Raw genomic sequence first — 27,441 nt, 5'->3', positions numbered from 1 at the left:
CTCACCAAAGAGCTCGCCAAGGAGCTAGGCAGCTCTCCAAGGAGCTTGCCACCAAGGAGCTAGGCAGCTCGGCAAAGCTCGCCACAAGCAGCTCGGCATAGCCCAAGGAGCTCGGCATAGCTCCCCTTGGCAATTCGCCACTTGTAGGGTAGCTCGGTACAGAAGAGTAGTTTGAAGTATCGCAGGAAGATCTCCTGCCTGACAACCTGGCCCAGACACTGACCCGCCGACTTACATAGGCGCCGACTTGACAACCTGGCCCAGGCGCCGACCTGGCCGCCTGACACAAGCGCCAGCCTAACAACCTCGAGGAGATCACCACCGTACCCCGGTTCTGACGAGATGTGACGAGTCTTACCGTTTGAAGGCTTTTCACCCACCTAACCCGCGAGGACACCACTATATAAGGACTCCGACCCCCAAAGACAAAAGAGAGGAAAAAAGGATGGTAACCCCTACTCTCTAGCTCTCTCATTTCTCTCCAAGCTCTCTGTAATCAGAATGCTAACTTAGGCATTGGAGAGTCTCCGCCGGGAAAATACCTCCGGGTCCTCTGATTCAGTTCTCGCAGGTCCCTCAGCTCCCGCCGCCTACAAAGGAGAGGAAATCACCTCATCCAGAGGGCAGTCGGGTTGCGCTGCACCAGGGAGCTCCACCATCCTCTAAGTTGTAGGCCACCTAGGAGTAGGTCAAACGACGAGTCCACCAGGCAGTTCTCCCCCAGGGAGTTCGCCACCAAGTAGCTCTCCACCAGGGAGCTCGCCACCAGGCAGTTCGCCACCAGGGAGCTCACCACCAGGTAGTTCGCCACCAGGGAGTTCGCCACCAGGGAGATCGCCACCAAGCAGTTCTCCACCAGGGAGTTCGCCACCAAGTAGCTCTCCATCAAGGAGCTCGCCACCAGGCAGTTCTCCACCAGGGAGTTCGCCACCAAGTAGCTCTCCACCAGGGAGCTCGCCACCAGGCAGTTCACCACCAAGTAGCTCGTCACCAAGTAGCTCTCCACCAGGGAGTTCGCCACCAGGCAGTTCTCCACCAAGGAGTTCGCCACCAAGTAGCTCATCACCAAGGCACGTCACCACCATGTCAAATAACAAGGTACTTAGCCAAAAAAAATTTATACATCACAAAAAATTGGTACGTGACCAGAAACGGTTACATCAATTTCCATTTTAATTTCCGTTTTTCTTGCTGAAATATTGTTCCTCCCCTTTTCGTCAGGATACCTGTTCTCTCTCTATTTATGAATTCATCTAAATACCATCTATCCAAATCTAGAACACACACTTTGATCAATCTATGGGCAGAAAGTTAAATACAGAGAACTCATTAAGACCTACCTGATTTGATTTTCTTTCGACCAGATTCCCATCTAACTGAATCACAGCGCTGCTTGGACAACCAATACAGAGAACTCACTATCTGAAAACTCTGTTGTCGCAAGTGTGTCGCCGAGCACCCCAAGCTCTGTATTCTCAGTCCAATCTGCCATAGCTCCATTGTGCGCCTTGCACGTCCCATGTCGTCTCCCCACCATCATAAGTTGGTAGTCACTCTTTAGAGATCGAATTAAACTAAAAGCTTGCTCCATATCATCCACAACCTCCTCACGGATCTGGGAAACTTCATTGTTGATGTTCTTAAGTTTAAATTCGTACAGAAGTGGGTCGTCGAGGTGTCTATCCCTCTCATTCTCCTTGTCGTTCGAAAGTAGAAACCTTAAAATGGTGACACTCAACCCCGGGTGTGTGGACATTCGACTGCACAACGCTAGTGTCTCACGGTCATCCGCTCCGCCCAAGAATATGAGAAGCACGTTGTAAGAGTAGTGTCCACGCCCAGCGGGACGGGAGTAACTTCTGTAACTACTGTGATCGACAAGGAGCCCCACCGAGCAGTGTGCTCCGGCCAGTACGTTGTGGGTAAGGCTAGATATGGCAGCACCACTCATTCTGAGGTCGTTCTTGTAGAAAGGCAAGAGAATTAGAGTTGCTCTATTGGCATGAGCTAGCCAACAAATATCCTCGTGCACGGTTTTACAGGGTGTGATCACGGTGAGAGGCTGAACGTTGACAGTCCCATTTGAGCAGACGGAGTACTTGTTAAAGGCACGCACGATTTGATCAGAGGTGGTGGGTTTACAGGTGTCCCAGTTGTCAATGGTGCTGGGGTCGGCTACCACAGGAAGAGATCGGCCAACCAGCTCGACCAGGTGGAGCACATAGGCATATATTGGGCTGTTTTGGGTTGGATGGAAAGCTTCAATGACGGAGATGATGGCATTGACGCTTTTCTCGTCGGTGATGCAGGCAACGATTCGAAGCTCATGGTTGGTTCGTGCAGTTTGGATTGCTCCCGCTGTGTCTATCCCAAAATACCTAGGAGGCTTGTAGAGGGTTGTCAGCACGGGCATTATTAGGGCTGTGACCAAGAGGGAGGACAGTACCAATATGGTCAGACATTCGTCATCAATGAGCTGCGTACACAGTGCATGAAATTAAATTAATCCATGAATGATGAATCAGTAGCTAATTATAGTTAAATTGAGAATAACCAAATTGTATTAAAGAAATTTGAGTATCACCTTTCTTGTTCTCCACTGTATGAACACAGTTATGTTGATGAGGCCCTTGATATTCATGATAAGAGCGAGGGAGAAGGAATGCTGAGTGTTGAGTTTGCAAGAAATCATCGTACCCACCACCTTCCCTACATGTGCAAGCAACATGATGAATTGCAGGCAGGCAAAAGTGGTGTGGTTTCGTATCTTGAACAGGTCTGTGTACAAGCCACAACGAAGGAAGAAGAAGGGAAGAAGAATCTCTGTGATTATGGTTTCAGCCTTTTGGACGAGGGTTATCCCCAGTGATGAGCCCTCCGGTATAACTATCCCTAGGACAAGAGCCCCAGTGACAGGAGACAAACCTATAAGGTCGGAGACGAATCCCGTAGCCACCGCTCCGACTAGTATAATCACAATGTAAGATTGCTCCACTTCTCCTCCGATACGAATTCTCTTGATAATCCACATTATGCACGGCCGTAGAACGTGGGTTGCACAGATGATAAATGCAGACAAAGACAGGATTACTCCAAATGAGTCTGTCAAGTTTCTCTGGCCAATAACTGTAACAATTGTTATGAAGACCCATCCGATCATGTCGTTCACCATTGCACAGGACATTGCAAGCTTGCCCAATTCGGAGGTGAGGAGATTGAGTTCGTCCATTGCGTGAGCAGTAGCAGGGAAGGCACTGATGGACAGAGTTAGAGAAAAAAACACCAGAAACGATGCATCGTTGGGTATTGGGAGAAATTCCTCTAGGAAGACGGCGGCGGTAGAAACCAACATGAAAGGAAGTAACAAGCATGACAAACCAATCTTCAATGCCCTTCTACTAGGTTTCAATATTAAATTCGAGTCCATTTTCACACCAATCAAGAAGAACATGTACATCATACTTACCTCTGATATTGTATTCAAAACAACTCCTTCCCTCTCAGGAAACACCACATTCCTAAGCCTCTGGTTGCGCCCTAAGAAGGTGGGTCCCAACATTATACCACCCTTTTGGAGCAGGATCATGATCATCACATAAATGCCAACAAAAAAAAAAAAGCTATTATTGTTTGTTTCATGAGATTTCATATTATATTACAATGAATTTATTTATTTTAATTTAGAAAAGGAGGGTGGAAATCGTGTAATCGATGGATGAGGATGTCGGAAAAGCTTACTTACGATCATGCTGGCGATGAATTTGGGTTGTCTGAGAGGGCTGAGGAGAAAGTGGACTACACGGCTGACCACGACAAGCAGGAAGACCTGAACAATCAAGGTGGGTAACGTGTAATTCAGAGGATTTTGTCCGCCCCAAATCCCTTTGGAGTGGATTCTTGGATCTCCTGGTTCACACACCATGCCTTGTAAAGGCGTAAAATCCAATTTAAAGTGGTCTGTTTGATTTTGGGAACCCATCTTCTCCCCCTCCTCTCCTTTCGTCCCTGGACGAAGGATATAGCCCGACGATGAGGAGAGGAGGAGGCGGTGGCGGTGGCGGTGGCGGTGGCGGGAGGAAGCGCAGAGAGGAAGAGAGGTATGGTCCATGATTCCGTGGTCTAAGGGAAGGGCCCTAAATACTTTGAACTTGTCTTCAAGCACTCCGGATTTCTTGGTTATGAGCTTACGACCAATAGCCGTTATTTTCGTTGGAAAATTTTAAAGATGAAGGAATGCTTGAACTCGATAGCGATTAGGGATATTTTAGCGAGCGGCAAAAGTTAGGGCTGTTAACTGGTTGGATTGGATCGGTTTACTAGTTTTTTTTTTCAACAGATCCTACCTGCTCTGATTATCTTAAAATTAAATCGACCCTCTATTAAATAAAATCGATTTGATCGGTTTAGGTTGATGATCGGTTTGGGTCGGTTTTGATTTAAATATATACATTTTTGAAATAAATATTTCAGCTTTAAATAAGGTTAAGTCGGGCCAGGTTGGTCAATTTGATTGATTTAGTCGATTTGAATTTATTTGTGAACAGCTCTAATTAAAATAACTCGATACATATGTGGGGGTCCGACAAATCAACGTATATTATGATGGGTGAGCAATTCGTTTCTACATATTTAAACGGTGTTCTTTAAAATAGAATCTTCAGAGGTGGGATTTGATAGTGTAACAGCCTAACAGGTATCATGTCAGGTAAGAAAGAAGAAATAAATCAATTAAAACCTCTCACCAAAAAAAGGGTAAAATATAAAAACCTCCCCTAAAGTTTATGACAATCGTAAATACTTCTCCTATAATTTCATTTTAACAAATACCTCCTGAATTTTTCAGAAAATCGACAAAAACCTCCCTTCTGTCCCTTCTGTCCCTTCTGATGCACCAATTTTTTTTCCAAATACACATTCTACTCTTTTATAAATTATTTTACATACAAAATTACTGAAATAATCCCATTTTAACTCAACAAAAATACATATTTCAGTAATTTTGTATGTAAAATCACTATGATGATCATTAAAAGAGGTTTTGTTTGAATTAAAATGGGTTATTTCAGTAATTTTCTATATAAAATAATTTATAAAAGGATAGAATGGGTATTTCTATATAAAATAATTTTTATTGAGTTTCTCAAAAGTTCAGGGGAGGTATTTGCTAAAATAAAACTATAAGGGAGGTTTTTATGATTATTAGAAACTTCAAGGGAAGTTTTTGTATTTTACCCAAAAAATCAAAGGTGAACATGGCAATAGGGTGGGACTTGGAGAAGTGGAGGGAGTGAGTTGAGATCTTCTGCCAACAAAACACGTTCCAACCCTCTACCAACTTAATCTAACACCACGTGTCTTACCATAATATTGAGACCTATCATAAAAGTTAGACTCGTCATGTATGAGATGTGTGGTGTTAGATTATGTTGGTAGAATGTTAGAATGTGTTTTGTTGGTAGGTGATTCAGACTCGAAGGGAGAGATTCTATGGCTCATTGTTTGGTAGACGTGGATTTGGTGTGTGTTATTATGGGTGCAATTTAATGACAAGGTTGTGTTTGATTTGAAAAAAAAAAGGAAAATGAAAAGATAAGGTACAGAAGAGCTTTAACCAATCAAAACCCACCTTTGAATTTTGATAAATACCACCTGATCTGGCTATCACATTTATGATACCTGTTGACCAGTCACAAATTTTTTGGGGCCCAACCCAGGTCAAGCCTGAATTCATCAACCAGGCTCAACCTAAGGATATCTTATGGGTTAGAAAATTTTATTTTGTATTCTGTCTTAGGTTTCAAAAGACTTACAGTCATTTGTTTATTTTAATTTATATGTAGTCTAATTCATTTTAAAATAGACTGATTTATAAATATTTTAAATTTTAAATGAGTAGTATATGATATCTTTATCAATGCAAATGGCTTATAATCAAGTATATTTCAATTTTAGGCCATGTTTAGGAGTGCTTAAAAATAAGTGCTTATTTGGGCGGAGACCACACCATTGAATACTTATTGGTGTTTGGGAAATAAGCCTGAAATAAATGCTTATTTTAGAAATAAGGGCTTATTTTTTAAGCCCAAATTTCCCACTTTTTTTAAGTGCTCATTCGATAAGCACTTATTCAATTCTTTTCTCCCATAATTGTCCCCAGTAAATTTTTAGAATACCAATTATACCATTTTACAAAAGTAATTTTACAAAAGCACTTTATGAAAATACTTTTATGAAAGCACTTTTATGAAACCCCTTCTATATAAGTATTTTTATGAAAGCACTTTTATGAAAGCACTTCTAGAAAAGTACTTTTATGAAAGCACTTTTATAAAATCACTTTTACGAAAGCACTTATGAAAGTATTTTTATTATGGAAGTACTTTTATCAAAACACTTTTTTTTAAAAGTACCTTTATAAAAGTACTTCTATCAAAGTACTTTTATTCATTCACTTTGCATTCGATATTTTGAAAATCTGAAGGAAAATAAAGGACAAAAGAGTCACAATTTCTTATTTAAGTGCTTATTGGAAAAAAAGACCACCAAATGCCCGATATAAGATAAGAGCTTATTTTTTAAAGTAAACAGTTAAAAAAGTTGGGTGCCAATTGAAAATAAGTGTTTATTCAAATAAGCACTTGTTTTTAAGCACTTATTCAATAAACACTTATTTTTAACATAAATACTCCCAAATATGGCCTTAATTTAATAATCAAGTACATCCAACACCTAATTAAGAAAGGGTTGGTGATCGACTCTGGTTTTTGTTTGTCATCTTCCCTGAGTGGTTGGCCACCTATTTAACCCTAGTCTATATTGATCGATAAGTCTTTTGTGGAGTCTGGTTAGGTGTCTTCTCTTGGCTAGTTTGTCTAAGGGTCCGTTTGGTTCGTAATCGGAATCGGAATCAAAATCCTTTGAATTGGAATCAAAATGGTCCATTCCCATAGTCTATTTGGTTTAGACAAGAATGGGAATATGAATTAAAATCAGTAGGAATGGGATTTCATTCCCAAGGGAGGGACAGGGAATGTCATTCCAACAGAAACGGGAATGGGATTCCGATTCCACCCAACCAAACAGTTGGAATCGGAATAGCCCATTCTGATTCCAATTCCAGACCCCTATTCCTTCAAACCAAACAGACCCTAATTTTGTAGTTTTCTATGTTGAAGTTTGTTTTCTCGTGTTAGTTTTTGATTTGTTATTGTTCTTGTAGTTGAAACACATTTTAATCAAGTGCAACCATTTATTGTTAGGAGGATATCACCTTCAGAAATCAGAATGAAGTTGGCCCGAATAGATCTCAGACTACTTCTATGTATGTAACATAATTGAAGCTTTGAATTTGATGTCCATTTGATTGAAAAAAAAAATTATAAAGTACAAAATTTTACTTTTTATTGTAAATGTTTCTTAGGCCCCGCTCGTTTTTTGGTAAGTTACTTACTTCATGGTAAATGTATTTATCTGGGTAAGTGTTTTGTAGGAAAAACTTATCTGGGTAAGTGCATTTATTCATGTTCTTTCATTTTCCATATAAATAAGGTAATGACCATTTTAGCCATAAAAATCAATTATTAAAAGGGGTATTTTTGTCCCATTCAAGTGTTGACAACTTTCTCACTAGGTGGAAAAGTTGTATATTTACCCACCTAGGAAGGAAAATAAAATTTTCCTACTCATCACATAAATCTAAAAAAAAGAACATGGATTTTTGGTCAATGAGAATCAAAATCCCATTAACCAACTTTCCCCTCTCTCAAAATCCAAAAAAAAAAAAAAGAACACCCTCTTATTTTCTGAAAACTTTTAAATATTAAATTGAAGGGGTTTACCATCTTCCGTGCATGTTCATCTTGTTAATTTCCATGTGCAGGAAAGCGACATGGAAAAAGACAAGAATATCAAAAACATTTGAATAATAGAATGGATGGACCACTCTGATGGTGTATATCATCCTTAAATTCTCCACCACTTACATACATAGTTTGACGAATTGAATTAATATTTTCGTAACTATTGAAATTGTGAAATTGTTTACGGTCTTAGGCTGCATTTGGCATTCCTTATTTCAAGGACTAATCTCCTGTTAAAATATTCTTATAAACACTGAACTTTTAACTGTAAAAGAGAAAATAAGGAATGCCAAATAAAGTTTTAGTAGCTTTGTTTCTCAGCTGTACGTTTTGACTCCTCTTGTGTGGTGAGCTTTTGAATAATACTTCACTTGGAGTGCAAGAAACCAGCTTATTTTTCAGAATAAGAGCATGAAATTACTCCGTATTGTTCATAAAACAAATTAATTTAGGAGAAAAATAGTGCAAATTTCACATTAAATTTTGGGATGAAAATGTCCACTGCCAATATGAGTATAAATGAGGCAAAAAGTGCAACATTTGCATCAAGCAAAATTTCGAATAATTGTTACAATCAGTAACACAAGAAAAACAGAGCCATTGTTGACGACTTTGATTATCTGCTTGTAATAGAAGCACAAAAGCAACTGCGAAGCGCGAACAACTGAACAAGCCAACTGAAACGAAAGCTAAGATAGAGGGTTAGAGTTCTCTTTGCCCGATGCTCAAATATTAAAAACTTGGATGCCTAAGGCCCTTCATACTTGCCTCCAATAGAATGTAACAAGTGAAAGAGGATTGAATAACTAATTCATTTTCTTAAATTATGTTTGGCAAGCTTGAATGTCCAGGGAGGGAGATTTTTTGTAAGCAAGGCCGTTTATGTCCTCCACTATTCTTAATTCACTTGTTTATGAGTTTGAATTAGTAAATTTTAAGGTGGTCTCTCCTCCACCTGGAATAAAATTTAGGGTTCAAAACTAGAAAAAAAAAAAAAAGTTGGGTTGGTGAATTTTGATCTTCTTAAAATCAAAGTTTTGTGCTAAGTTCAACACTAACCAATGGGAATTCATTAAAAATTGATGGAGTGGTTTTGATTGGTCAGGCTCAAAAAGTGAGAGCTGCTGCATAACAATCCACTCTCACTTTTTAGAGCTGACTATCAAAACCATCCCCATGAATTATGACGAATTCTCATTGGTTAGTGAACAGTTTATCACAAAACCTTTAAGTTTAAGAGATCTGCCCCATTGGTTGGCAATAGAAAGCAAAGATGATGATTATTATTATTATTATTATTATTATTATTATTATTAAAGGCTGTATTTGTTTGCAGTGTAAAACTGATGGACTTTTGCATCAATGGAGCTTCACAGACAGTTTAAAATTTCTGATCCCTTGAATTTTGAAAAACATGATTCTCGATGTAAAATTCCACTCTATTCAAATGCAACAAATTTGAACTGGGAATAGAGTTTTACATCAATCAAGGATTAAAGTATCGGTGTTGGGTATCGTATTGGACAACTTGGATACGGATATGGATATGCTTGGAAAACACTTGGATACTAACGAAAAATATGAAAATGTTTGGATACGCGAAGGAAATGCATATAAATTCAATAATTATATTAATAACTTCAATTTTAATGTCAAAATAACTATAAATAGCATATAAATACATAGGAATTGTATATTTTAATGGTATATCTGAAGAAATATATTATTATTGATATAACGAGAAGCATAGATATTATATAAATTTATTGATAATGCATTGATTTTTATTTTTATTAAAATCCAAGGCGCAAAAATTATGCAAACAATATATTTGGATTATTATATCAATTATTTATTTTACTATTTCAAATTTTAACATTAACAAAAAAAAGCAACAAAAAATAAATTTGCAAATGTTCAATAAATAATATTTTCACTTTTGTTAACAATAAATATGTTTATATAAAATGTAAATGAAAATTTGAAGATTCATATCATATGAAAATTCATAAATTTTAATTACAAAAATAATTATTCATCATTAATATTTTTATTTTTATGAATTTTTTAAAATAAAAAAAAAATTATTTAAATGTATTTTAGTGGATTTGATAGATTCAGTTTATATTATATTCTCAAATATTTTGTAAACAATATTTTATCTTTGTAATAATAAATACATTTTTATTTAATGCAAATTGAAATATTAATTAATAATTTATAAAATAATTATTCTATTAATAATATTTTTATTTGTATAAATATATTAAAATTAAAAATCATTTATATATGTGAGTTTGATAAATTATTTATTTTATTGATTTTTAAAAATAATAATTTTGAATATTATTCTTGTTAATTTGACTTGGAGTTATTGAACATTTTTTTTTGGTAAATGAGTTATTGAACATTTGTATAGGTTCTCCTACCTTTTCTTTCAAACCATACACAGCCTAAGAGCTCACAAGTTTAATGCGGCTAAAGATACAGCCTAACCCAGGGTTAGCTTATCTTGATTCTTGATCTACACTATTGGAATTTGGGCCCCATTCGTTTTTCGGTAAGTTACTTACCCGGGTAAATGTAATTACCTGGGTAAGTTTTTCGTGGGAAACACTTACCCAGGTAAGTGCATTTACCCAATTTCTTTTATTTCTCAAGTAAATAAGGTAATGGTCATTTTAGTCATAAAAATCCATTATTAAAAGGGGCATTGTTGTCCCATTCAAGTGTTAGCAACTTTCCTCTTAGGTGGGGAAAGTTATTTACCCACCTAGGAGATAGGTATTACTTATTTGGGTAAGTTATTTACCAACGTGGGTAAGTGATACCCAGGAAAATAAACTTTCCCTGATCCCCACATTAATCTGAAAAATGAACATGGTATTCTTGGTCAACAGGAACTAATATTTCATTGACCAACTTTCCCCCCTCAAAATCCAAAAAAAAAAAAAAAATGCCCCCTTGGCAGATATGTCCAGGGGCTTGGCCTTGCCCTTCGAGACACAAGAATGGGCTAAGGGCATAGGTAGTGCCAGCCCAAAGTCATCAACCTAAGTACCAAAGAAGCTCCAATTGATAATGGGCTGGGTTTGGACGTTGTGGCAGGTCAATGTGCTTTTAAGGTGGTCTTGATTATTGCACATGGGTAAACAAAGGCCTGGTTTGTGCCAAGCCCATTAAAATGGGCCTTAATATTAGGCACAATAGACTGGAATCGAAGTTTGTAGCACCATTTGGAATTTCCTACTCACTTTTGCTACACATAATAGAGATATGTAATTCCAATTCAAGGCGAGTAGAGAGTGAGTAGGAAATCTGGGCTCTTGTAGCACTAGCCTGTTACTACAACAGTCGTAGTTGTACACACCATGGGCCTTGTATCAATTTCAAGCAAGACCGATTACAGTCATATACGAAATATCAGTCGCATCATTTAGTGGGTGGGAGGGGGGGGGGGGTGATCCCCAATGTGTCTGATTTTGTTTCTCATTGTGCAATAAACGTTGTTTCTCATAATAATATCCATACACATTACGCAACTATATTTGTAACTAATTAGATACATATATGAACAATGTTGAAGCCATCATGACCGGACCGGTCTAACAATGTCGAAGGCTCAGCCAACTCGACCATAATTAATACAAGATATCTTCATCAGAATACTACACAAGATATTTGTTGCATTCCAACATCATCATCCCATCAATACACATGCTATTTCATCTTACATCAACGGAGATAAGCAACTTCATTTCATGGATAGCACTCTATGCAACGATTGGGTAGGATGCACACGTGGCAATACCTGCAATCATGTCATAAATTATCAACCTTTAGCATCACCATGGCCTATATAGGAATAGGAAATAGGAGATTTGAAGTAAACCAACAGCCAACCACCCAAATTTTTGTGGGGATGTAGCTTAACCTTTAGGCTCAGTTCGGAAGGTGTACAGTATAAATACAAGGTTTTGCACTCTGTACTCCTTCCAAACTGAGCTTTAAGTGCGATAGGCTTGAGTGAGCTATGACAAGGGAAAGACATAGAAAGGGTTTACCAAAGAAGCTGGCTTACCACACATGTTCTTCCCCAGCTCCATCTTGAAGTAGCCATTGTCGCCCCAGCTTTCTCCCCATGAGTTCTTGATAAGCCAATAGGGAACACCATTTTCTGTTCCGTATCCCACGGCCAAGACGGCATGGTTAACATCCTGCCAACGACACTCCAAATCTTGTAAGGATATATAGTTATCTATGCATTCTATACTTAAATTCAATAGAAGCAATGCTTTATCAGATAAATCAATCATTCACTTGCTTCAAGTCTCTTTTCTTTTTCTTAAAGGAGAACCACTCACCATGGGAGTGCTGCCACAAGTTTCGCTGGTGTAAACTCCTTTCTTGTAGAAGCGGAACCCTCTCACCACCTCGAACGCGACACTCACCGGCCGAACAATTGCAACAGCATGCTTCAGTTCATCTTCAGCACCCTACATACATACACGTGATCGAAAATTCGAAATCAGCAAGTAGGAATCGTGTCTCTCCAAAACACAATTCTCCTTTCCGTGTCCCAAAGAGCGCAACGGTGCAAGTACAATTGATGAACATGAATAAGATCATTTCATGGTAAGAGAGCTTACATACCAGTGTGATATTGACGGACTCGAGAACTTGGACACCAACGTTCTCCGATGAAAATTTGCAGACACCATCTTTTCCGGTGTAAGGGTAGGCTTCCTCGGTGTCCAGACCGCCATTGTATTTGATGTACTCAAAGGCTTGCGAAGGCAACCCGCCGTTGCACCCGAAGTTATTGAATGCTCTGGCACAGTCCACAAGCTGCTGTTCTGACAGAGAGATGCTCTTCCCAAACGCCTGGGTGTATGCCGCTTCCAGAGCTCCGGTGGTACTGCAATTAGATATTTGATATTTCGACTTATCATGAAATAATTCTCCATAATTATATTTAAATAAATAAACAAATAAATAAGATCTTCCTCATGTTGTGATGTAAAGCACTATTTCACCTGAATGTCCAGCAAGATCCACAATGACCTTGATTTTTTACTGGGCTGACTATGCCATCTTCCCTCCAATCTTTCTGTACAGGGCACCAGATATTCAACAATAGAAAACGTAATTATATCTATGATTGAGATATAATCTAAAGCAATATTGCATTTACCAGCGCAACCAATGATTCCAGAGAACTAATCAGTAATCACAAGAGAAAGACAAGAAACGAGCACAAGTTTCAGAGACAAGAAATGGAAATGCATAACCAAAAAAATGCTGTACTGTTTCAGGGAGCAGATCATCAGTCAGCTTGTGGCTGCCCTTTGTAGTGGCAGAACAGTTTTGAGCAGCTCCCAATCTCTGAGCGCGGAATTCCTCCCAGCTCCAATCAGCAAACTCTGTCAAATTTAACATAATATTTGGATTTACTAGCTTAATTTAAAAAGAAAGAAAGTTACCAAATCAATTATTTTTTTAGCATAATATCTAAAGATATCATGTGGACACAGAGATTCAAGTGGGGAATTAAAATGGACTCAATAGAAGAAAAGGAATCTACCAATGAAAACAGAAGAGAAGATCAAATAGATTCCAGAACGAACGACGTCGGATGGACGGCGAGCCCCACTTAGTATAAGATATGACACCATTGATGGTGCCGATTGTTATTCCGGGTGTCTGATCATCCCCTTCGACATTCGAGATGTTAACACATCATCAAATGGGGAGATCGATCCTCCGGATGAAATGAATGCAAGTGAATGATAATGGTCCACGAAAGACCAGATTGGACGGTTCGGAGTCAATATTCCGGAATCCCAAAATATCTGCTCTTGTGACCCAATAAGACAAACCACGTGTCTTTGTCAAAATAAAAAATATTTAAATATTCTAAATTTTTATTTCAAAACTGACTTGTCAGTGTCTTACTGGGGTCTGCTTCTTACAGAGCGCGCCTCACAATAACCTCAGAGCACTGTGAGGTGTGTAAGAAGCAGATCCCAATATTTGCATATGATTTGACCAGCCTCAACCTGAATGGCCAGCAATACAACACCCACCAAGAATTGTCCAATTCAGTGAATACACGAATTCATCTGTATTCTGTTACATCAAAGTATCAAGCCATCCATCTAAAAATGTTGGACTCATGAGAATGAAAATCTACGGTTGACACTTTTGCTCCTTTTAAAAAGTAGTAAGTAGCACTTGCTACTTTTAGCAGTGGATATTAAAACCACGTCATAAAGTTATATCGAACAGGAGAAGAATACTTTCGGTTGACAGCGCAAGGTACAAGACAGCAGCGGAGAGCCAAAGACAGTAAGGGCAGTCTCTGATCCCGATGATTCCTAGCTACCGTGAAACTCCAGAGCATCACAGGCTACGATCTGAAACCTGTGATGTTCCCTCTTCTCTCCTTGGATGCAGTTCGACAAATGTATTGAGTATTGACCACGGAAAACTAGAAAGAATTAACGAGGGAAAAAAAGGAAGAAAGAGCACTTACCGTTGATAGCTAGAGTGTAAGGAAGGCCCTTTCTGTTGGAGGATCTGATCAGCTTCAAGTTCTCCACAAAAATCTCAAATCGGAGTTTCATCTCTTCCATAGTCTCGTACCGTCTCCCGTACCTGGAATCCACAACCCCGATTTTTCAGCGATCAAGTCTGAAATTATTTTATGTATATAACGGGCGAACACTTCGCCAACAGATTAGGGATGGAAGCGACGACCCAAATCAGGATACATGATACAGGAGAGTTTTTTTTTCTAAAGATGAGGAGCAAACCTTCGAGCAAAACGTGCGAAGGAGAGGGCGTGACGCGTGTCGCCGAGAATATGGAGGATGGAGGATTCGAGATCATGAAGGCCGTCAGATACCAATCGGATGGGGTTGTTATCGTCGAAGCTGGAGCCGGCGTGTGTGCTGATGGCACTGCAGGCCAAGAAAAAGAGGGCGAACGAGACAAAAGTGAAGCGAGCCATCTGTATCTGATCTCTCTCTCACTCTCTCTCCTCCCAGATCTTTGGCCGGAGCGAGCGGGATCAGAAGATAAGGGAGAAGAGCGGCTAACGTGGGAATTTATTGAGACAAACGGGATGCGGATTCGATGATTGATGCTCTTGACTACTCAGTGGCGATGGAGGTTGTATTACTGTACGTATAATTATACGGATGACGTAGATGATGACGTGGCTTGGAAAAGATTCCTATGGACGAAAAAAGCGTGGAAAAGTAGAAAGCAACGTGAAACGGTGAACATTGGAAAAAGATTGGCTGCGGCCTGCGTGGGAAAAAACAGCGTAGGCTGTCTTAGTGTTTTAAGTTTCATATACATGACACGCTAGCATAGATGTTGGGTAAAAGAGTAATTGCAATTAATATTATTTTTAATTCAAAACAGCCGAGCTTCTCTCGAAAATTAAAATAACAAAAAATAGTTTCTTCAAGGTAATTATAGCCCAACATCTACGGTTCTAAAGATGGGAGGTGCCTATTGACAAACGATCCTGATCGTTCCGTTCTTTAACGGACAATTCAAACAAGACCATCATCCCTAGCGATGGCCCATGCCCATGTCCCCATGATGAATTGATGATGAAATTAATTTGGGCCCAGAATACATCGAAAGGTCATGACTAGGTTTTAGCCCAAAGGCTACACCGGATTTCACGTCGGATATAAGTGTAAAGTGTATAACGTATAAGCCCCCACTTCAATATTATTCCATGAAATACTTATTTGTTTGTTGATTTGTTTATGGTGAAAAAAAATTAGTTGATTTGTTTTTTTTTTTAAAAAAAAAGAGATTTTTTATGGTGGCGTATGACGACTATCCAGAAAACGTAACGTTACATTATTTGTGTCCTTTTCTAAACGCTGGACTAATTTTCTTATGATCCTCCTTTTTCTTTCAAATCATTGAAATAATGGGAGAACAGTTAATGTAAGAATTAAAGTATTGGTATTGAGTATTATATTAGATAATTCAGATAAATATATGTTTTGAAAACGTATGAATACAGATTAAAAATAAGATATATTAAAGAAATACATAAAAACTTTATAAATATATTAATAACGTTAAATTTATGGTCAAATAGCCATAAATAATGTATAAATATATAAAAAATATATATTTAATAGTGTACATAAAAATATATTATAATTAATAGTATAATGCATAGATATCATACAATGCATTAATTAATAGTCAAAGATGGACTTATTATATTTATTCTAATTATTATATCAATTATTTTATATTTTATTATTTTTACATTTTAACATTAACAAGAAAAAGTTAACCAAATATTAAATTCTCAAATATAAATTAAATCATCATTTAATAATTTATAAAATATATAATTTTAACTTAAAATATATAAAATTGGTTAAAATTTATAAAATATATATCATATGCAAATTCATAATTTTTAATTATTAAAATCATTATTTCATTATTAATATTTTTATTTGTACAATTTTTTTGAAATTAAAAATCAAATTTTCATATAAATGTAAATTAGTGGATTCAATAAATTCAATTTAATATTATATTCTTGAATATTTTGCAAACAAATTTTTATTTTTCGTAAATAATAAATATATTGTCATTTAATGTAAATTAAAATATTAATTAATATTTATAAAAATATATAAAATTTGCAAGATATATATCATGTGCAAATTTATAAATTTTAAGTAGTAAGGTGATTATTCAACTATTAATATTTTATTTGTATAAATTTCTTAAGATTAAAATCATTTTTTGATGTAAATATATTTTTTTGTACTCCTTTTGATGTAAATATAGAATTGATAAATTATTTATTCTATTTGTTTATAAAATGCTAATTTTAAATATTATTTATTTTAATTTTTAATTGAGATTGTTAAACATAAATATTGATTATTTATTTGGATAGACATTAATAAAAAAAATATGTTATTTCATTAAATATCACAACACATGGCATGGCCAAGTGGTTTGATGGAGAATTTAAGGCTTTCAATGCCATGTATGCGGTGTTCTAGGTTCAAATCACGCTATTAGTAGTGTTTACATTTTTTTTAATCGAAGATGGTGCATATCGGTTGGTATTGGTGTGTGTCAGTCAATACAATGTGGTATGCACTTGTATCGGTCCAATTCGCACATACAAGATGTGTTTCTATTAGTAACGTATCTTGTATCACCCTAATTCAATATCGAATTTATGGTATCATATTTAAATCCTTGAAGTGATGTATGTATTAAATAGAAAAACCAAATAAAAATATGATATAGAGAATATCATCTCACAATTAAAAAAAAAAAAAAGGAAAAACTAAGGTTGGTCAAGTTCCTATTTATCAACTTGTATTTTATAAGTTATATAGCATCATTACTTTTAGACATCAGATGACCAAAAGCACCCTTAGCGAACCTCATCATTATAACAAATTTAGATATGATAGTAGTGGATATTTTGGTCTTTTAAGCGTTTCTTAGACTCGGGGGCACAACAAACATAATATACTTATATATACATGTAGTGGTATCAAGTTATCAACAACTGGGTTTGCAGAAAAGCCAAGTTACCTTCTTTGTTTATTTTATTTATTTTTTCATGTCGCTGTCTATCGTGCCGTGCCCCACTCATACAATCAAAATGAGGTCTTCCTTTTAGAATTCAAAAATATCTGGTCTCAATTGCCAAGATAAGATTAGCTAAGTTCATCTTGATTTTTCCACGTTAATGCCAAGTAAACTTTGTAAGTATATGAATAAATGCGCATACGTACTTTTCAAAGATGAGTGTGGTACTGTAGTAGATGGCGTAGATGTCAAATGTCAAGATGCTTTTCAAAGGAGGAATCGTTGGTTATTGGTAGACCTTGCAATTGGGTTGGGTGGGTCGGGTTCGGGTTGGGTCAAGGTACTTTAGGTTTATTTTGGGTTGGGTTGTTAAATGCTAGACCCTAATCCTAAATATTCGGGTTAGGGTTGACTCATGTGTCAATTCGGGTCATTCCAAAAAATATTTGAAATTTAAAAAAAATTAAAGAAAAAATACATAAAAATGTCAAAATTAAAAGAATTAACCTTAAAATTCCAAATATAAAATAAAAAACTTGAACATTTAACAATTTAAAGAGTAAACAATAAAAAGTAGAGACTAAATAGAAAAAATTAAAGAGTGGAAACTTCTAACAATGCATAAATAATCCTAATTAGACTTGACAATCGGGTCAGCAAGTTGACCCATGACCCAACCCAACCCAACCCAACCCAACCCAACCCAATTTTTCGGGTTGGGTCGGGTCAGGTCATTTTCACATTCAGGTAGCAAAATATGAGAACCTAACCCTATTTTTTCGGGATGAGTTGGGTCAGATTCACAGATTGGGTCAATTTTTTGCCAGGTCTAATTATTCGTGATAGAACCCATATTCGTCGCGGTATGGTAGATGTCAAATGCCAAATGGAGAGATTCAGGCCACCATGAACTGATCTTTCGAAAAGGTTTCCCAAAGATGAAATAGATAGAGGTGAAGCAACAAGCAATCGAGGACTAATTGAACTGATCAAATACTACTGCAGAGTGCAGATCATCCTCGTTGTTTTCATAACCTTCTCATACAAGGTATTTGGGCCTCCTAATTAGTTAGTGTCATTTGGGAGGGCTTTTCCCGGGTGAAAGGACAACTGTTAAGCAATGTTTGGTGAATACCAGGAATTGGAATCTAAATTTGTTGTCCTTCAGCCCAAAAAACAGTTTTTCTTTTGCTAGCTAGCTTCTCCAAAGCAGCGTTCGGTGAGAGAGAGAGGTTCAACCAAAACTTCAGCCCTCCCCAAATGGTCCCTCATCCCCTCATGCATGGGAGTTCTGTATTTTCTTGATTCTCTAAAGCTGCAAGCCTCCAGTAACAATCTTGGCTTTTTTTTTTTGGGGGGAGGGGGGGGGGGGGGCGATGGGATTTTGGTTCCCATTGACCATTAATCACATGTTCTTTTTTCAGGTTTATGAGGGGACCATGGAAAGTTTATTTTCCTGGATATCCCAGGAAAGTGATACCCATCTCTTAGGTGGATAAATAACTTTCTCACCTAGGAGGAAAGTTGCCAACACTTGAATGAGTCAAAAATGCCATTTTAATAATAGATTTTTATGGCTCAAATGGTCATTGTCTTATTTATATGAGAAATAAAAGAACATGGGTAAATGCACTTACTCGGGTAAGTGTTTCCCAAGAATAACTTACCCAAATAACTGCATTTACCTGGATAAATAACTTACCAAAAAATGGTCATTTCTTTTGATGTTTGCAAAGAGCTGAAATAGTAACATGTTCATACCATAGTCTGGTGATTCAATTATTTTAACTGGCTATATATCGAACAAATCAATATATTTGTTCAATTTCAGTTCTTAAGTTTGATTGTGGTCCATCCAATTATTGTTTTTCCTTTGTTTCTAGTTCTTCTCTTTGGGTAAACAAGAGCAGTTTGGTAGTTCACAAGGTTCAAACTATGGCTTTGTCTCCCCCACCCACATAAATAAATAAATAAATAAATAAATAAATAAATAAATAAAGAGAATAAGTCTATTTCTGTGTTTTCTTTCTCTAATTTGAAGGGAAGGTCCATCTCTGTTTAACTATTAATCAGTGACTATTGTAAGATAGAGAAAAAACAACATCTAAAGAAGGGAAAAGGAGCTTAAAGGATCATATAGTCTGAAATCATACAAAAAACCTAAAGATCCGGTGGTCTCAAATCATCTGATCATTCTCATCTTCCGCTTCTCTATCTAATCTCTTATGACAATACCCAATGGGCGCCCATTACCCAACCAATTTCAACTCGATCCAGTGGGTTGTTAACCTATATTCTACAGCCCGGTAACCAACTGGATGGTTTTGGACGGGCCGGATCAGAAATTGCCTTAGGCCCATAGCTATTACAGATTAAACAATCCAACCGAGATGTAATCCGCAGAAGTTGGTTCATGATTCATCACATGTGATAAAGAGGCATAGAAATCCATAGCAAGAGGAAACAAATCAATCCCCCTCTAAAGTAAGTATTATTTATCTCCTAAGTGAGTACATCATTTTCCTATGGAGGGAAAAGGTTGCCCAAATTATTATAAAGACTAAAATGTTCTTATTAAGACTCCTTTGGAAAATTATCTCATTTACCTACCTGATGATAAAAGAACACAAATAAATGCATTTACTTTCATGACAAAAGAACGGGGCCTTAAGTTTATTTGTCAATGCTATTTTACAGATGACAAAACAAATGTACTTCTTTGCATTCCTAGTGCTCATTCATTGATATCTATCGAACACCATTACTTATCTAGGAAACCAAACAAATGTACTTCCGATGTTTCACAACCACCTCGATGACCTCGGCACCACTACAAAAGGCCGAACTATGAACAGGCAGGCAAGATCTCAAGTTGGCGTAAGAGGTGACCTACTTCCACTGATTTGGCCCAATTTCAGTTAGCGACCTATTTGACGTGCCGAACGACCTCCCCCTTTAGCGGGCTATCACCTCCGAATTCCCTGGGATCACAACGTCACATCAGAAGAGTCGGTTATTACCCCACCCGCTTTTGATGAGATAGGATCAACATTACCTGCTTAAATGGAGCCCACCTCCATGTGTGAAACCACCTCTAAACCAAACGGGTCGGAGATCCCAGATGCGTTTCGTGAGGCTCACGGCAGTTTGCCTATATAAAGGCCTCACCTCCAACTTCACAAGGTACGCATGATTTAGCTCTCGAAATTCTCTAGTTCTCTTGCTTTCTTGCAATCAATGACAAGTTCGTTGACTTAAGCATTAGAGTGTCCACCCCTAGTAAAGCAACCCAGAAACTTTGATAGTCACTTTCTTATAGCTCGATCAGGCGACCTACTCAGTCCAACATTCGAGCTATCTGTCAGCAGGGAGCATCAAATCGCACATCATCAATTGGCATCGTCTGTGGGAACGCTACACAAAAGTTGTATTACCACATTCTCTCTCTATCTAACTACATCTTCGATAGCATCTTCCAGCAACACTCCCGTCAACAACGTACGCGCTGATGGAGCAATCACAAGGGAGTAGGACCAGCACGCCATGCGCACTGAGATCCCCTCTATTACTATTGGGTTTTTCACCGTTCCCTTGACCTTACTAGGCATCCCTATTACACAAAACCCTAATTGCCCTCTACCCACCGTGGACGTGCCTCTTCCACTGGTCGAGCCCTCCATGGTTCTTATAGGAATTGATAGTCGCCAATTCAATGAGCTAGTGCAGTTCGTCCGCAAGATTGACCTACGAATAAGAACGTGGGAAGGCCACTTTGTTGCATTATCATGGATGCGGTAGTAGCACCACCAACAACAGTAGGCCACCAGACAGAACGTCAATCAAAATCAACAGCCCAATGACCTGAACTAGAATCAAGTATTGGACCCACCTTGTCGTCACGACAACTATAACCAAAATCAAGTATCGGACTCACCTCGCTGTCACGACAACCAGAACCAGGTTTCGTCGTGGAATCAACACGAGCTGTGACGTCTAAGGCCACCAACTCCACTGAGGGGTCCCAAAGAAGGCATCGCAGATGTGCACATCGCAATGTGGTGAGGAGCCGCCTCGCCCCGAATGACAATGAGGAGGTTGAAAAGAAAGAAAAGGAAAAAGAGGCGAGCAAGATCGCCACCTTGTCAGCGCAACCGGTGACTCGCACTTTGCCACTGGCCGCGGAAATCCTCATGGCCCCATGGCCCAAGAACTTTAAGGCCCCTAGCCTAGAATTATACAACGAAACAACCGATATTTAAGGACAAGTCTGGGAGCAACAAGCAAAAGCGGAAGAGTAAGTTGTTGAGGTGCAACAAGTCCCCTCATAGCCGGCATAGTAGGTCACCACAAAGAAGCAAGTCCCCTTACAGAGGTAGTAGGTCCTCAGGTTGGCGTTCTCACACTCCTCCCGTCCAGAACTGCAATACACTGCTCTAACGCTATGAGGGCAAAAATCCTGATGCAGATAGAGAAGGTCGAACATCAAATGGCCACCTTGGATGAGGGGAGACCTCGCCAATAGGAACCCGAACAAGTACTGCCACTTCCATCGGGATATCGACCATGATACAAAAAACTGTTGTAATCTCAAAGACGAGATCGAGGAACTGATCCGCCGAGGTTACATGAAGCAGTTCATCAAGTAGGAAGGCCGTCGCCAACCTATTGACCAGTCCAGAGAAGCACCGTAGTCGAGCAGAGACCAGCCTCCCCAAGACCCACCACTAGAAAAGCGGCCCATTCGTGGTGCAATCAACATGATACGGGTCCATTGTGGTAGGATGTAGCACCTCAGCTAGAAAAAACTCAGTCCGGAAGCTTGTGCATGAGGATGAGAACCCGCCTAAGCGCCCTCGGTGGAGGAAGTAATTTATTTCACCAAGGATGACGATCGCAGGATCTAATATCCACATGATGACAACCTCGTGGTCAAGTTAGTAATAAACGACTTCGAGGTAAAGCGGATTCTGGTCAACTTCAACAGGTCAGCGGATATCATCTTCTTAGAGGCATTCAAGCAAATGGAGCTGGAGAGGAAGGACCTGCTACTGGCTAACATCCCCCTAGTCATATTCAGTGGAGAAGTAGTGCGGCCTATAGGCCGAATAAGAGTGCCAATAACAACGGACTCGCCAGTGAGTGGAATGGTCCCCTGAGGGTCGTATTTATAGATAGTTGAACCAAACTATGGATGGTTGAGATCAGTTGGATCCAATGGTTTGCAATGATGCGATAGTTTGTATTCTGAGTCGAAATTAGTTTAGCGCATTTTTGACGTTTGCGCGACCTAATGGCTATGTGACTTCTGCACATCCCTTAACGTTACCTCGTGCCTAGGTCGGACTGATCGAGCCAATCCGATCATGAGCCATTGGTTGGACCACGATCGAGGACGGAGCTCGGACTGAATCACCTCGGGATAATACTACTCCCTCACTGAACTCAGGAGTGGGGGCAATTGATGAGGGGTAATTTGGTCCTCCAATGATATCATGAGACGTGGCATTGCAGAATAGTAGAGTGACATCTCAACACCACATAAGCAAACCCTAGGAACACTTCGAAGACTTTACAACTACCTCGACAACCTCGGCATCACTCCGAAAGGCCGAACTACAAACAACTAGGCAAGATCTCAGGTTGGCATAAGAGGTGACCTTCTTCCATTGATATGACTTGACTCCAATTAGCGACTTGCCTGACATGCCTAGTGACCTCCCCCTTTAGCGAGTCATCGCCTTTGAATTCCCCAGGATCATAACGCCACATCGGAAGAGCCAGTTATATCCTTGCTTGCTTCGAGCGGGATTGGATAAATGTTACCTATTTACACAGAGTCCACCTCTATGCGTGAAATCACCTTCGAATCAGACGGACCGGAGATCCCAGATGCGTTTTTTGTGGCTCATGGTAGCTCGCCCATATAAAGGCCTCACCTCCAACCTCACAAGGTACGTGCGATTTAGCTCTTGAAATTCTCTAGCTCTCTTGCAATCAAATACCAGTTCTTTAACTTAAGCATCGAAGTGCCCACCATGAATAAAATAACCCAGACACTTTAATAATCACTTTCTTACAACTCAACGAAATGACCTATCTACCAGTAGGGAGCACCAGATCGTGCATCATCAATATTATTATATAATTATTGTATAACATAAATGTATGAAAAATAGGCTTATGACTAGTTTTTCATTTTTTTTAGGGTAAAGTTGTGATTAGATGGTTTGTGGCGTAGCTTTTTTAAAATTTAAAAGGGTAAAGAAGCACATATGGATTTTCGAATTGCACTATGTAAACAGAAATTAAGTAGTTAATTGTTGAAACTTGAATGATCATAAAAGCTCGTAAAATTTTCAATAAACTATCTGGGCTAGTGGTTGTTTTATCGACATTCGAAAAAAAATGAAGTGGAGAAAGATTAACAGTTCTAAATTGGAAATTGGAATGGTCCTATCCAACTTGACATTTTGTTACATAGGGGCCTTCGATTTTTGGTTTTCGTGTTGGGTTCAAGCCTTGCAGTTGGGACCTACCTTGACTTGATTTTGGATCGGTTGACTCCTCAAGTAGAAAACAATATCTACCAATTGGAATTATAAAAGTAATATAAGGACTTGCACCAGAATTTATATAATTTTTTTCTTTGTGCGTGATATTAAAGGCCGTGACTCCTCAGAGGTACCACATTCCCAATGACGATTGATGAATGTGACAGGTTCCCACCTTGGGGCAAATCTCCTGTCCACCCATCTCAAAGATACAAGCAAGCGTTGCCCACAAAAATTGCTAGACGAACACATCACCCATGACCCAACCCTTTAAATTTTGACATTTGCAAACCGGAACGCAATATTAAAGATACGTTTGGTTCGCGGGAATATAAGTGTAGAATAAGATATGAAACAGGGGTCATTTCTATTCCAACTGTTTGATTGAATGGAATTAGAATTCTATTATTGAAGGTGAATCCACATTGAGTCACTGCTGGTAATTACAGCTTGGACGACAGGAGTGAGGTTGGCATGTCGTATTTGCAAGATGAAAACATGTGAAAGAGCCCGTGTGGGGATTCCAACAGTCCAAGCTGACAAAGTGAATGAGAGCTAATAGGCAGATAGTTAGAGCAGAGTAAGTGTGCGAAATAGTGAGCATAGCTTATGAGGATGTGGGGTCACCCTAAGATAGGCTTCAAGATTCAGTGTGACATGTTTGACATATTCGGAGGTGATAGGGCTTTCCGTTTGTTGCTTATGGAGCACATCTGCACGGCGTCGCATAGGCACTTGTCTAGTTCCCCGTGAAGCAGAAGAATCAGGCTTATCGTTGCCAGGTGGGCGTCGTGTTAGGGGCGTTAAGTGATGCAAACGGATAAAGGGAGACATGCCATGTAGGTTGAGGTCGAAGTCCTCCTAAGGTTGGAGTGATGACCCATGTCATTGGCTGCCCAGGTCGGAAGTAGGTTGGTGTTTAGAACGATAAGTGGGCGCGTCTTAGGGATCCCGTAATCCAATCTGTTGTGTTGCTATTAAGTGGGGTCAAAGTTAGCTTGAATGACATAAGCCAATATGTCGAGGTGTATTGAAGCAAGGTCGTGCCACATGTGATACCAAAGTGTCGTAGGAAGGCATTGGTTTCCACATGGCAATTTGTAATTGGAGTCATTTTACCCCTCATCAATTCCCACTCCTAGTGGAATGGCAGTAAAGCGGGATCATATTTCCCGTCCCTTCCCCCAATTCTAAAATTAACTCCCATTCCCGTCCCCTATTTTCACTGGGGATAAAATTTGTCCTCCATCCCTGATCCCCAATGGGGATTGGTTTCCCATAGGAATCCAAATCACTAAATTTTTTTAGATAATAGTATTTTTTGAAAAATAAATTTACATAAAACAAATAAAAAATTTAAATTATAAATAATATTTTAAATATATTTTGATATATATAATAAACATTTAATATCAATAACATTTAAATATATATAACTGGGGTCGGGGCGGGGACCTCAATCCCCATCCCCGACCTGATGGTTCAAGGAAGTTGGGTCCCGTCAAGGAAGGGGAAAATTGCCATCCTTGAATGGCATTCCCTCCCCCTTCCCTTGGGAATGAAATCTCATTCCAGCTTATTACATCTTCCATTTCGATTCCTATTTGGTCCAAACAGACTATGAAATAGACTATTTCAATTCCAATTCTAACATTTTGATTCCGATTCCAACCATGAACCAAATAAACCCAATCCAATCACCAAACAAGCCTTCTAGAGCATCAGTCCCCCCAAAACTATTTACTTCTTGCTAGTAGAATGTCTTGGCTATCATTATCAAACAAATAAGCAAGGTTTTAAAAACCAACCTGAAAACAAAACCGTTCTAGCTACCGGTTTTTGGGTCAATGGTTCAACTGTCTGAATCAAATAGTTTGGACGGTTTGCATTATTAGGGTAAATATTATCATATAAAAGTTTTACATGAGAATGGAGAAGAGATTATGGAGTTGTCATTTCAGAAAGAAAGAAGGAAATAAATGAAGGAGAGAAAGGAAAGGAAGGAAGGAGGGAAGGAGGGAAGAAGGAGGGAAGGAAGAGGAGGAGGAGGATTCAACGCTCACCGGCGACAATAATGGCAATAGCAACAGTGTGGTGATGGCAACAAACACAAATCTCAAATCTGAAATCTTAGAATTGAGATCGATTTCTCTCCAACCTTTGCAATCTCTTCTTCTTCTTCTTCTTCTTCTTCTTCCTCTCTCTCTCTCTCTTTATATAGATATATATATAATATCTATCTATCTATCTGTTGGATCTCAAATCTGAGTTCGTCTCTCACTTTCTCCCCTCTATGTCCTCCACAACTTTCTTAAACCGTGAACTGCTGTCCGGGTGGAACGAGTCAATGATTCAACCACCCGAGTCAGCGGTTCTTTGACCAAGTCAACAAATTTTGACCTAGAAACAGATTAAGGGTGAAACAGAATTGATTGCTTAGACAGTTTCTAGGTTATTCGGGTCAACGACAATTCAAAAAACATTGCAAATAAGAAAATACCAATTGACACACTATCACAGATCCCTGAACACCACTCGAACAACAAAAAGGATAAAAGGCGAAAGAACAATTAGATTTTGAAAACCTTTTTATCGTAGTTGTTTAAATGTCTTAACACAATGAAAAGGGTTGAATATTTCCACAACTATTCTTTGCAAGCATTGACATATGATACCATGGTTTTAAAAGTCAACATGGAAATAGAACCATTTTGACCACCAGTTCCTAGGTCAAGAGGTTTGATTATCCATTCTCAATCCTGATTAAAACGGTGCATGGGTTCAAAACCGACCTGAAGCCATGACCAGCTCCTAGATCAAACAGTCTGATCATCCCCCGGTCCGGTCCCAATGAAATTGTTGGATAGAATCATATCTTGGATATAAATGGAAATTTGGAAAAGGTTTGAGGTAGTTATTAATATGAAGGGAAAATGTGAAAAATAAATATTTTAATCAATTAACATTTGCATAGGTATTTTGAATATTTTCATATCTCTTGTTAGAGAATTCTAATAGGATTTAATTGCAACTGTAAAATTGAGACTATTACCAAAAGTGGCACGAGCAGAAAGTTTAGGAGAAGTTTCAGCAATTTACCCTTTTATAGGGATTCAATGTTTGGGCCCAACAAAACAGTTGGAGAGAATCCCGCCTTTGCTACAAATGGAATGTATTCGAATCATTTTACCTACATATAAATTTGATCCATTAATAAATCTTAATAGTGGGATCAGTGATAGAGTACACACAACCCATTAGCACAAAGTGGAAAACTTTCCTTCCCACAAACCCACGCCTCCTCCCCTTGTGATCCAGCTCCATAGAAGTGAATTGGTCTTTGAAGCTTGGCCTATGACTCTTTGGTAAATATATTAGATATATTGTTTGAAATGTTTCTTCTAAAGTTGCAATTGGGTGGG

At 38.5% G+C, this 27,441-nt stretch overlaps 2 protein-coding genes across 4 annotated transcripts; both read right to left on the bottom strand.

Moving 5' to 3' along the window:
• Window positions 1–1,102: 1,102 nt before the first annotated feature.
• Window positions 1,103–4,123, bottom strand: LOC104600791 (cation/H(+) antiporter 15-like). Of its 3 annotated transcripts, XM_088892681.1 has the most exons (4): window positions 3,743–3,762; window positions 3,467–3,568; window positions 2,585–3,321; window positions 1,103–2,476 (listed from the first exon to the last, which is right to left on the bottom strand). In XM_088892681.1, the coding sequence occupies exons 3-4, from the start codon at window positions 3,227–3,229 to the stop codon at window positions 1,382–1,384; spliced, it is 1,740 nt and encodes a 579-aa protein (XP_088748807.1). In that variant the 5' UTR covers window positions 3,230–3,321; window positions 3,467–3,568; window positions 3,743–3,762; the 3' UTR covers window positions 1,103–1,381. The 3 variants fall into 3 exon arrangements, with proteins under 3 accessions (XP_088748807.1, XP_010262230.2, XP_088748806.1); XM_010263928.2 differs by having other exon boundaries at window positions 2,585–3,568; window positions 3,743–4,123; XM_088892680.1 differs by having other exon boundaries at window positions 2,585–3,568; window positions 3,739–3,989.
• Window positions 4,124–11,406: 7,283 nt separating this feature from the next.
• Window positions 11,407–14,982, bottom strand: LOC104600548 (thiol protease aleurain-like). Its single transcript, XM_010263556.3, has 8 exons — window positions 14,675–14,982; window positions 14,395–14,516; window positions 13,167–13,282; window positions 12,896–12,969; window positions 12,513–12,777; window positions 12,224–12,355; window positions 11,941–12,076; window positions 11,407–11,670 (listed from the first exon to the last, which is right to left on the bottom strand). The coding sequence occupies exons 1-8, from the start codon at window positions 14,869–14,871 to the stop codon at window positions 11,633–11,635; spliced, it is 1,080 nt and encodes a 359-aa protein (XP_010261858.1). The 5' UTR covers window positions 14,872–14,982; the 3' UTR covers window positions 11,407–11,632.
• Window positions 14,983–27,441: the final 12,459 nt, after the last annotated feature.

This window comes from Nelumbo nucifera, chromosome 8, assembly GCF_055504915.1.
Source record: "Nelumbo nucifera cultivar China Antique chromosome 8, China Antique-T2T, whole genome shotgun sequence".
NCBI lineage: Eukaryota > Viridiplantae > Streptophyta > Magnoliopsida > Proteales > Nelumbonaceae > Nelumbo > Nelumbo nucifera.
This window is presented reverse-complemented; position numbering and strand designations above follow the sequence as displayed.